Source organism: Zosterops lateralis, assembly GCF_965231275.1.
Source record: "Zosterops lateralis genome assembly, chromosome: 1".
Taxonomy (NCBI): Eukaryota; Metazoa; Chordata; class Aves; order Passeriformes; family Zosteropidae; genus Zosterops; species Zosterops lateralis.
Genome location: NC_139762.1, coordinates 107,034,008 through 107,046,541, shown reverse-complemented (window position 1 = coordinate 107,046,541; position 12,534 = coordinate 107,034,008). Strand labels below are relative to the sequence as shown.

Here is a 12,534-nt window from a genome sequence, read left to right as displayed (position 1 = left end):
ATTGACAATTATGCCAATGTGGTTTTTTTTTTCAATTTTATTGAAATGCATTGTACATTAGACATAATAAAAGCTAGTAGCCAGAGAAAGTGAGATAGGCATTTATCTTTGATTGACAGCCATAGATTTTTCTGCTTCTTTAAACATTTTCAGGTCCTTTTGTTGCCCAGTCACCAGTGTTTTGTGTTTTAGTAATGACTGGAGAAGTATTGCCACAGACTTAGAAGCAGACTATGCCATCCAAAGAAGGGCATATTGTGTATAATGTAGATTTCATCCACTCTTCTAAGGTTGTATGCATGGTCTGATTTGATGTTGGATCAAGTAAAAGTCTTTTAATATAAAATTAAGAGTTTGCCTAGCTATTTAGCAGAGACTGTTTGTCCACAACTAAATAGTGGATTGCTGCTTCATGAGGTTGGCAGAGGCAATGATGGCTGCTGTTAGCATATAGCACATGGTGATATAGATTCAGGGTTAATCACCCCTGTGGGTAAAAAAATGCTACAATTAGCTGCCAAATGGATGTTTTTATCATATGAGCTACAAGGACTACTTGGGAAAATCCCTACAGGTCTGAAAACAATAACCAAAATTGTATTTCTTAGCTATGGATCTTAGAGTATCTTTTACATATAATGGAATCAAATGAACCAAATCTAAAATATTCTTTGTTCATATGCCATATGGTCGTTGTCTTGCCAAGCACTCTTTTTGCCTGCCAGAGCAAACTCCTGTGTTTTACTTCCCTTGAATCCTGCCCTTCACACTAACAAAACAGAATTGCTGCTTGACCCACGAAGGGAATGGTGGGAATGGTGGGCCTATGACTTTCTCCATTCGTCCCTGAATACATTTCCAGCATTTAAGAAAACTCCAAACACCAGAAAAGAGGCAAAGTGAAGTAAAAAGCCTTCATGTGCTACTGCACTGAAAGAGCCTTTTGAATTTAGTCACAGCTGTATTTAGCTTAGTTTGGGACTTCAGCCTCTCCCTACCAGCCACCCAAAAACATACCTGATTCTCTAAGGGATTTAAAATCCAAAGATGGACAGATTTTGGAGTGGGACAGGGGTAGGGAATACTTGGGTCACCGATGGGTATGAGTGCAGATTTCACATGCCAATGTGTAGCCCATTCCCAGAGCTCTGGGGAGAGGCTGCCACTGCTGTGTGCTGCCTCCTGTGTGATTTTAGCAGGGGGTTGTTTCCTGTTCTCATAGAGTGACACCTTTGTGGTGTTATGCTGCCTGTCCCAGGGTATTAAGTAACCCACAGGCATTTTGAAATAGTTAATCATACGATTTCTCTCGCGATAATGTTTGGGGTTTTTTCATTCTCCTGCTTGTTATGAAATCTGTAGGCTGATAATTTTAATGAGAGTTACAAGAGGAGAGGAAAAAGTCCCAGCCAGCTCTGAAAATGCATGGGATCATGGTAGAGGCGGGTAAATGCTCCCTGTTGCAGTCTGTCTTGACAAGAACTTCCAAAAAGCCTGTCATCTCCGTAAGTTCAGCTCTTACCCTTTGCTTGCACTGTTCTGCCTCTTGGCAGTCTCTGTCCCTCTAGTGGGGTTTTGATAGATTATCATTTTGGTGAGACTGGGACGTTGTTTTGCTAAGTTCAGCTTCAGAGACTTGTTGGAAGGGGAATAATAGATGAGAAAGAAAGAAAGAAATCTGAGTGACACAGGGGTCCTAAAGGTCAGGGGGTTTTGCCCATGGTGTTTCATTGGTACTGGAGTGAGGAATGTATAATTTAATATTGCAGTTTCACACCCTATTTCTAATTCTCTGTGACTGAGCTGTGACTTTCAAAATTGTGGTTCCGTTTACATCTTTATCATAAATTAGATAATTGCAAATGTGTGTCTTCAAAGCACTTTCATGCCTTTTTCCTGCAGTCAGGTTATAGATGAAGGTGTGTTTTACTGGCTACTGCCATAATTACCAAGTGGACTCAATGTCTTCAAAATTGCGACTCCAGCTGAAAATGTTTTATTATTGGTTGCTTCAAGAAACATCTGGAGAGTGCTTAGAGCTCTTGTGCCTTACAACATTTCAAAGACATGGTTTTATCAGATCCTTCTATTTTGTCCCTTACCTTTTTCCTTTTCATATGGCCAGGAGACCTAATAAAGACTTTCTTGTATTTTTCTTAAGTGTGGCAAAGGTGATTCTAGATACAAAATTCTTCAGACAGTCCACAGGTGGGGGTATTTTTTGTTTTCATGTTTGGTCTGAAGTAGATATCTTCTCTAGATGGGTCAGTGTTATTTCTTTCTGCTCCTTGGCAAATTAATAAACCAAATTTAAAAGTGCAAAGGAAAGCAGGCAGCTGGCTGATTCAAAGGGAGAGGCTATGTTTTTCATCACCACCCTTTCAAAGCCTCTCTGAATCAAAAGAACCATTGGATTGCGAAGGCAAGACCTATGCCACACCAGAAGCTCCCAGTTCAGCAATTTTCCCAGGGTAAAATTATAACTCATGTTTCCTCAGCACAGGCTGTAACTGGCAGCGTTCCTTCTACTTCTAAGGGTGAAATTGCTGGGGGGAGAACAGACATCTAATGTGCCTCTGGAAGTTTTACAATGGGTGTTAGCCTCCCTTTGTGGAAAGGTAGATGTTCTTCTGGAACATACCCAAGGGCAGGTGCTATTCAAACTGGAGTGTAAACTGACTTCAAATAAGGCAGTACAGGCTTATTTTTGTTCAGTTTGCGAGTCAAATCTAAAGAAGAAAACCCTAGTTCTCAAATTCTGACAATTCATGACAATCTTCCAGTTATCCCACTGAAGTCTACATTTTTTATGGGTGTTTAAAATCTTTGGATACAACTGCAATTCAAGACATTAATCTTTATTCATGTACTGCTGATAGGATCTTACCTTGCAAACAAAACAGATTTTAGCAATGCTTGTTTTTTAGTGTTACTTCTCACCAGAATATTATTGGACAGATTGCAAATTTGATCCAAGAAGAATGTAACCAGTTAGTTTCTTTCCCACTCAAATCTTGACCCCATTTGTAAGGATTTGTTTGACTTTACATTCAAATATACCAGCATGGTTCTGGCAAAGAGAAGTCCTTTCCTTCTAAACCCAGGAGGGAGTGTATGTTGTTGTTTTTCCCTTATCCTTATGTGAAGACTCTTGCAAAATATGTGTAGAGTCCCTGCTAGAAGTGGATAAAAGGCAACAGCACTTGAGTGAAAAATCTGACTAAAATTATGTTATTAATAAATCTCAACCTAAAAGTAGCCTACTTGGGAACAGTTGAAAGATGGATTCCAGTGTTCAGAGTTCCCCTGTTCCTTCCCACAGCTGTTCCTGGCCCAAACCCCATGTGCTTGCAGTGAAGGTGGCTGTCACATTCCTGCCTTCACTGGTGCAGGAGATGAGCTGGCAGTTGCTGCATCCCTCACAGAGGCAGTGGGAGCTGTTGACTGCTCTGTGCTGGGCTATTCCCTGGGACTGGGGAGAGCTGACTGAGTGGCTGCCTCTTTCAAGGGAGGACATGCAGACTGGATGGAGCCCCAGAGTATTTAGGTATGCTATCTGCAAAGTAGCTGGCATGCCAAACCTCTTGCAGCAGGGATGGAGTGATCCAAGATATTTGGATCGATACTTCTCACTGGAATGAGTGAAGCCTTGTATGGTGGGGAAGTAATCTGTCATCTCTGCCCTTTGCAAAAGGTGAAACTCCCTTTGTGTGTGCTTGCTTTCTTATGAAGTACAAGTAAATTCACATTGTCTCTGCTACCTGAGGTTTGATAGAGGTACGAGAAGAAAAGCTACCTATTTTCTAGGTTTAAAGGAAGGTAAATGAAACTGTCCTCAGGGCAGCAGAAGCAAAGACTTTTGTATCAAGCTGTAGTGTTGTGGGCAGGGCTGCCAGGCTGCTAAAGGCTCTTCAGACCTGGAAGCTTTTCCCAGGGACTGCTCATCTTTTAATAGCGTTTCCTCCTCTTTTTTTTTTTTTTTTTTTTTTTTTAACATGTCCACAATGACTGCAGTCGTTCCATTCTCTGCTCACACCAAGGGATCACTTCATACTTACTGGCTTGTTTCTGCAGTATCTGATGAGATACTTGTCCCCTTTTGCAAGTGAGAATAAAGAAGTTTGAGTGAAGCACAGCATTGTGGACCTCATGAAGTATGTTGAACTGGTCATGTCCACCTCAGGCTGAGGAGTTACACTTTCGTTTGGTCACTCCTTACTCGGTTTTGTTGCTAATTTGAGTAGATGCTGGTGCAGAACAGACAACCCCTTGGTGGAGCAAGTGGCCTGAAATGCTGGCTGTCCAGTCTGCCCCATCATAGGACACCCTTAGCAGTGACATGGCAAGTCTGTTACCTTTGGTCCAATGTTCTCCTGCCTCTAAACACTGTGTCCTCCAGCATGGTTAGGGGGTGTTTTTGCCTGCTGCATCCTGGGGTGAACACCCTGTGATTACAGTGTCAGATGGGCAGTGGTGTGCTGTGCACTAATTGGGAGCAGCTTTCAAATCCAGTTTTGCTTGTAAATTAAATGGATATTTTGCTGAGTGAGAATCAAATCAGCACCTCTAAAGGCTGTAGAAGTTCTCCTTCCATCATGGAAGCCAAAGTGTTGTGTTTGAGGGTAGTGAATCTGGGCTGGACACCCAAATTTCACTTGGATTTTTTTACAATACAGTGGGTTGGATGTATTTCAAAGATCCTGCTTGTGTTAGGGGCTTCACTCAGATTGTGTGCTGTCCATGTTTGCCACTTGCTTCAGCCACCTCCAGCAGAAGGGCTGTGCTTAACCCAAGGAAGAAATGGGAAGCAGTGCAGAAGAACAGGGATATAATAAATGACAACATTTGGGCTGACCTCAGCACTACTCACCCAAACAAGCAAGGGACTGAGTTAATCTTCCATAAAGAGTGCAAATTCATACAATATTTTGAGGGAGATATTAAACTTTTGTCTGCAGTTTTGAAACTTAGGGAGGTTTTCAGAGAATTTTATAAGCACTTGAAAAGATACATCCTGTTCTGTAAACTTTGCCAGGTTTTTGGACTCGCCTTTACTGCTCTACTGGTGTAAGCATAGGCCCTCATTTGACTTTTGCCATTATCCATGAATGCTTTTTCTTCACTTAAAGATTTTTCTTAAGAGCTCAGTGACAAGTTTCTGATGAAAGTGTGGTTAGAGCCGTTCCACTCAAGCTAGTCGTGTGCTGTAGACTTGGCTCCTGGGCTCTGGAATTATCAAGGTGCCTCCAAGCTCTAGTGCAAGGGTGGTTTTTAGCTGTCCTGCATCTCCAGGTAGGCAGCTTTCTCCCCCCAGCACAAAGAAGTACCTCACTTCCTTCAGCCCCTTGCCTTGCATTTGGTTCTCTGCACCTGTATCATTTATTCCAGGTCGTGGTCAGCTCTGAAATCCCAGCAAGGCTCATTTTACCAAGAAAATGCCACCACATCTCTCCAGCGCTTGCAGCACTTAGCATGCTCAGCAGTGCCAGCATCTCAAGAAGGATAAGGCTGTAAGCAGCCAGCATTTGGGATGTGCTGCAAGGGACCCCTGTCCTGAGGGTCCAGATCAGCGTTTTACTCCGGGGCCAGTGACTTTGGGACAAGGAGAATGTACCAGTTAAAATTGTCCCATCAGGTAAGTGATCCCATCACTACTGTTGTAGCCACTCTGGTGTGACCAGAGGTGCATTTATTACCCTTGTAGGCTTGATCTGCATTTGGACTGATTCAGGATACGGAGGGGACAGCCTAATAATGTTCCTGACACCTTCAGGAAAGAGTTTCGGCCAAGGTTTTTGTTTCACGATGGACTATACCCTACACCCTGGATGTGAGAGACCTTCTGGATATCTCTGTCCCCTCTCTCAGGTGGCCTTGTAACACCCACCTTTCTAAAATGCATTGCTGCATGTATTTCTGCAAATAATGAGTGCCCCAAGCATGGCACTTGTGGTGTGAGGAGTGAGCAGCTGCTTGGCATAGTAGATCATCTGCAGTTTGGTGGCTCAGCATATCCAGAAAACTTTCCTGCTTCTCAAGCTCTCCATTGTATTTGACAGTCTTGCATAGGATAATTTGACCTTCTGTCGAATGTTGACAGTCAGGATTTAAAATGAAGCTTTAGAGATTTAGAATAATAAATCTAGTACTGCTATTGAGTCTCAGTGGACCTGGTGTCTTAGCTTACTGTGGCATTGAATTGCAGCTGGTTGTGTTTTGGGCCCATTTCTCGTGTGACGCTCAAACACAATTGTTCTGGAGTTTTGCCTTATAAACATAATTCCTGATGTTCAGAGTCAGCAATCCTAAACCTTGCAGCTGTGAGAGAAAGGGCAGTTGGATTATATTGATGAAAGGCAAAACATGACAGTGCAATCAGCATGTTTTTGCTGGGGAAAACAATGGGCTGTTTCTTTGTTTTGCAGACCCAGTGGCAGCAGTAAAGCCCAGCCATGTCCTCAGGGAGCTACCGACCATTGGTGTCAGGGTGAAGAAGCAGAAGAGAAGGATGGATGTGCTTGCATGTAAAGACTTTTTGACAAAGATCTGAGCAATTTCTTTGTTCTTCTGGGCTCTTCAGAATGAAGGTGAAGAGAAAGCACCATGATGGCATGCACACCTTGAGATCAAAATGAAGTTTGCATGCTCCGTGTGGTGCACATGGTCATCTTTGACCACCTTGCAGGGCTCCGTCCAAGGGGCCAGCACAGTTTGGTGCCATCTGTGGATACTGAGTACCAGAGCCACAGCAGAGAATTTGGTGTGAGGACATCACCAGCCCATAGAGGTACCCAGGGTGGGATTTTCCCCTTCCAGCAGGATAAGCTCCTGAGTTTCTTGGACACGTAGCTTTGTATCTCTGCCTGCTTGCTACACCTTCCAGAAGTGCTGTTTGTACTATACTGATATTGTTTATGTTGAATAAATGCTTTCTCCAGCCTCTTTGTTGTGGCAACTCTTTTTGCTGAATTAAAAAAAGTGGGGGGGTACTTGTTTAAGCATTGTGGTGAGACATGATCGTGATTATTTTTTTAATCTTTAATGAAATGTTTGTTTTGAAAAAGTGCATCTTCGAAATGGTGACACTTGTGCAGGAGCCAAATCCAAGAGCAGTCCTAGTGTTCCTGGTTTGGATGAGGTTCCTGAGCTGCACTTTCCCCCATCCTACAAGCACTGCAGAGCATCAGCCTGCTGTTTATTTTAGGCAGGCACACAGATGTCCCTGACACTAGAGTGATTTCTGCTCTGTACTGAAGGAAAAGGGATTTGACGCCAGCTTCTGAAGTTTGCTGTTTGGATTCCTTCCCCATACAGTGGGATATATCTGTTCAGACTCTTCTGCTGAAGGTGGCTGATATGGATGTGTTAAGTGCTGTTTCCAGTTGTTCCTGGGCACCAAGCTTTTGTGAGGAGAAGCATCTGTCTCATGTCTCTCTCTCTGTTGTGAAAAAAGGATAATGAACACAGACTGATTTGATACTTTAGAATAAATTACTGCATGATTATTCATTCTAATGTCTATAACAGATAAGACAGGCTTGCCCTCACCTCCCCCCAAAAAATCCAAGAGAGTTATAAATGTGTAAATTCAAGTTTCTCAGCAGTAATAATTGCTGGGGCTTTGACAGGGAATATATATGCTACTGAGTAGCATATACACTTCTGCTTGAGCTGGGCTGGCTTACAGGGAAGACATTGGCTAAAATAATTCCAGCCAGCAGTGTCTTGACCTGCAAACTAAAGTGATCCTCACAGTCCAGTGAGTCAAGCAGACAGTTTGTACTTGAATGCCGGTCCTTTTGTGCCTGAACTTGGGTTGTCTTGTAGTGACATGGTTTTTGTCAAGGTTTCTGTCTTAAGAAGGGAACCAGGATGACTTTACTCAAGACCACAGAGTGTAAATAACACTTAGGACACCAGTGCCAATGTTTTGAGGAGAGGAGTAACTCTCCCGTCTCTTTGATTTTTGTACACTTTGCACATTGTAATGACTCATGTTCTTCAGATATCTCCTATTCCTTCCACTTGCTACCAGAACATTGACATGGTTCCTATGTTATTGTCGTTTGGTAGACTAGTTGTATGAATGCACATCTCAGCCCTGCAGCTACTGTGCTTTTTGTCAGCTCAGGTGTAAAGGCTTATTCTTTAACAATCTTTTTGAGTGGAGTTGGGGAGAAGATAGTAGAGAAGAAAAGGCAGGGAGAGGAGAAGGGATTTGTAAGCTCTTCTCCATGATTCTTGGCCCCTTTTGGAAGGAAGACTTCTAAATTATACAGATTTTTGTAAATCCCAGGAGTAGTTAAGCCAGGGCTGCTTTTGCTTTTTGTTGAGGAGGGCTTGCCTAGAGCAGAAAATGTGAAGCAGGTTCAGATATACTCTAAAGACCTGTGCCTATGAGCTGCTTGTTGTGGAAAGACTCCTTCAAATATCAGCAAGGAAGTGGAGGAGCCCCAAACTGCTCTAAGAGCAATGCTTTTGTGTGGTGAACCAAAACTGAAAAGTTTACACAACCTAAATGCCTTTAGCCTGCCTAGCACACAGATGTTGGCACTTTTGATTACATAGTTTCAGTTATACACTCATTCTGAGTGAAAGCAGGAACTAATTTTTATGAAGAGTTGTTGGTGGTGGGGGAATCATCTGGGTATTAGTAATGATAAATGCTTTACAGGGTATTCAAAGTATTTTGGTTCATGGAATTGTTATAAAACTATTTTCTGTTCCTCTTTTTTTTTTTTTTTTTTTTTTTTTTTTTTTTTTTTTTTGATAAATAATAAAGTGTTTGAGAAGGAAAGCAGTGAAGGGTCAGACTCTTGACAGATTAGGAGGGTCACTGCCCATCCAGCCAGTGCAGGGGATGGCCATGCCACATTCATGAACAAAACTGATGCAGTTCCCAAGGCAGATGATAACCTCTGTGATCTCCTGTGTGGGAACAGCCCTGGCTGAGCTCTGAACCCCTTCTTGGGCTCATGTCTCACATGCCTGACACCCAGGAAGGCTTCTGAAGAGCTTTTTGATTCTTTTTGTTCTATCAGCTGTTACAGATAGCTTGCTGGAGCCTGTCGAGTTTAGTTTCTCTGACTCCCTTCTCTCCACCTGTAATTCTTGTGTTTGTAATCACATTAGGTGGTAGAAGTTTAGCTTACCAGCAGTGCCTTGTTTTAACTACTTTTTACCAAAGCTTGTTCAGTTCCACGTTTGCAGTAATCCAATGCAAGCCATGTATTTCTTCAGCAACTTTTCCCCTGTGTTATCCTTCCCATAGCCGAACAATACAGTGATTTAACTAATGCAATTTTATAACTCTGATCTGTTAAATGCTGTACCCACTGGATGGTGATCTTCGGTGCTCTGACGGTGCTATTGAGTTGTGCCACATTAAAAAAATAAGGGATTTTTTAAAGTACCTGCTTCTCTGAATCCCATTTCTGCTTTAGTTTCTCTGGGGCCGCTGCAGTAGAAATACAATCGCCCAATTTAAAAGTGTCTCCATAATGGTACTGAACTGTTTTTATGCAGGGAGATGTAGTTTGTGGCTAAGAGTGGAGCAAGGTTAGCATTATTGTCCTTAATATCAGCCATTGAGAAGAGGGACTTTGTTTCATGAGACACAATTAACACAGGTAACTTGAAGAGGAAATGTTGAAAAGGAGGAGGGTGAAAATAAAGGAGCAAAAGGTTTTACTAAAAAGCATTTTTATTTCTTGGGAGTTTTAGTAGGTAAGCTGTGTAAACGGCAGCTTGGTTATGACTTGGGTTTGAAACTGGTTCCCTTTTCTTATGTTTTGTGGGTTCTTTTGCCTTTTAAAATTCCCACAGTCCTCCAACCCATCTCCAGTCCTGGCAGTGATGTTTATACTACACATTCTTCTACTGTTTTGTGCAGCCAGTGCTATCACAGCTATGCTGAATGAGGTTCCAGCCTAACTACAATATTAACCCTGCAAATCTGTTCATTTTCTCTTGAGCAGCCCCAGGCAGGGTATACAGGAGAATGTGTCCAATTGAAATACTATGACAGACTCAGTGGTGCTGCACTGTGTTAAATTGCAAGAGAGCTCTGGTTTTTCTGCCAGGGAGGATCCTGTGGAGGGACATGCTGGTGTCCACCTCATACAAGTTACAGAATTTATTTTTCGTTTTAGTCTCAACTTTCATTGATAATTTTATCTTTCTTTTTGCCTAACTGTCTGCTTTTAAGCACTGAAACGTGTTCCTCAGACCTGGTGCTTTCCTCCTGCTAATCGTCCAATACATGCTCCCCCCACCCCCAGTTTGTATCAGTCCTTGACTTCTTACTTTCATCTTTGTAATTGTTGTTTTTAATTTTTTCTTCGTTATTTTACTAAATACCGTTCTGCAGATCAGTAGCATCTTGGGTGGTGGTTGTACCACATAGCATTTGTAGCAGACATTAGTTTTGCATAGCGTGTGTACCTTATTTTGTCTGGACTTGTCTTCTTTGCGCTGCAGGCGCCTCCTCCAGCAATTGTAGTGATTAAGCCTGGTATTTCTGCAGATTTATATTAACTTCTGCTTATAAAGAAAGAGAAGAAACCCAACCCTTCTCCCCCCCCCCCGCCCCCCCCAACATCTAAACTAGATGTTTTTCTTCATTCCCTTAGTTTTTATTCAGTATTAGACCTAAGCTTGCTTTTGTGTATGAAAGAAAATTAGTTAAGTACCTTGTGGTTTATAGATGCCTTTTGTTACATATTACTCGGATTTATTGTGCAACGTTGGCCTGTAAATCATTTCAGCCAGACGATTACCTGGCTCACGTTGCCTTTATGGTTTGAGCCTTTTAGCAGCCGTGGAAACTGGAGAAATGGTGTTTTCTGGCGGCGGCGGACTTTGCTGGTCCGAGTGCCCCTCCCGTCGCTCTCTCCCGGCTTTGCTGAGGTTTGCTGCCTGGCTCCCAGGAGATGTTTACAGGGAATCCATTGCTTTGTGCAGCTGAAAGACAGTGTCGAAAGAACAAAGGGAGTTTTGTGATGAAGTGTATCTGACTTCTCGCTGCTTTGCGTACCTTTTAAATGTAAAACTCAGTCATTTGCAAAGGCTTTTAGTTCTCAGGGCATCCCTATAAGATTCCGCCCCGCGCGGAGCTGTCCTCCAGTCGAAAGCGGGGCCGTCTCCAAACCGCTCTCGGACGCATTTCTATTTTAATCCCCAACTTTGCCTGCCGCCTGCCTTGCTGGCTGCGGCTCAGCCCTGCCCTGCCCTGCCCTGCCCCGCCGTGCCGTGCCCCGCCCGCAGCGCGCAGGCGGCCGCGGTCCCTCCGTGCGGGTGCGGCGCTGCCTCCCCGACCCAGCGCTGGTCCCGCATCGCCTCCCGCTCCGCGCCCGCCGCTCCCAGCCCCGGGATCCCGCTCCGACTGCAGCCTATGCCCGCCACGCGGGGCCAGCTGTCGCCATACGTATAAACTTTTAAATGGAAAATGTCTTTCTCAAAGGCTGCCGATGTCCAGTGGTCTGCAGTCCATGAGCAGTTGACTAGTCCAGGTGTTTCTGCTTCTGTTCCTGTGCTATGTGAATTGGGGATCCGAGAGAAGAGTGTGCAGGATGGAGGAATTGAGGGTTTGTATTTCTCTTCTGGTGGTACGGCAGTGATGGAGGGCTTGGGAAGGAACAGAAAGTCTACCTGGGGTCGTCTTAATTAAGGAAAATATTGTTCTCAGTCTTTTTGTCTGTATCTCTTTCATCAACTCTTAAAAATGAGAATGACCCTTTTTGTTGGTACGGATTGACTGTCGCAGGTAGTAGTCAGGAAAAACTTGTTTTATTGAACGTGATTTCTTTTTTGTGGATTTTATCAGTGCCTTTTCCCCCACTTATTTAAAATGTAGCCATTTCAAACTCTTGGAGCTGGATTCATTTTAAAAACTGCCAAATATTTGTCTGTGCTTTACTAAGATAAAAGTCATAATCTGAGACTATGAGACAGTCCTATTGATTCAAGACTGGGGGTTTCTGTAAGGTTTTTAAGGAGATCATTAACCCAGGTCTATCTTTTCACAGGACAGTCGGCCCAATATGTCAAGACCTCTGATCACTAGATCCCCTGCATCTCCATTGAACAATCAAGGCATCCCCACTCCAGCACAGCTCACAAAATCCAACGCACCAGTTCACATTGATGTGGGTGGGCACATGTACACCAGCAGCTTGGCCACGCTTACAAAATATCCCGATTCCAGGTAACTTTAAAAAGCTTCTTCTGCATGTCTTTGGCAAACTCCTTTTCTTCCTTTTTGTGCTTGGATGTCCTGGGGCTGTCTCAGAATGATGAATTTAGGTCCTTCTGTTTCAAAATTAAATTAGCTTTCTTTGTTAGTGGGTAGTTGGAGACTTACTTTTCTTTCCCTGCTCCACTGTGTTTCTGACAAATGGCACTTCTGCAAATCCTGATGTGTGTGTACTAAAACAAAGCTGATAGTAAAGAGCACTTCTACTACCGAGGATTCTGGGTTTGTGCCAGGGCACCCATGCTGTGGTTTGTTACATTCAAAACGGTAGTGATACTGCA

General features: G+C 43.3%; 1 protein-coding gene across 7 annotated transcripts in view; it reads left to right on the top strand.

Moving 5' to 3' along the window:
- KCTD1 (potassium channel tetramerization domain containing 1) overlaps positions 1 to 12,534 on the top strand; it is a 99,473-nt gene that overhangs the window by 55,153 nt on the left and 31,786 nt on the right. For 5 of the 7 annotated variants that reach the window (XM_083869336.1, XM_083869333.1, XM_083869338.1 and 2 more), the window contains exon 2: positions 12,027 to 12,205. In XM_083869336.1, coding sequence (XP_083725462.1) covers positions 12,042 to 12,205 — 164 coding nt within the window. In that variant the 5' untranslated portion in view covers positions 12,027 to 12,041. Of the gene's footprint in view, positions 1 to 5,704; positions 5,792 to 6,425; positions 6,588 to 11,456; positions 11,586 to 12,026; positions 12,206 to 12,534 lie in introns of those variants that run through there. The other 2 variants (XM_083869335.1, XM_083869334.1) reach the window with 2 other exon arrangements.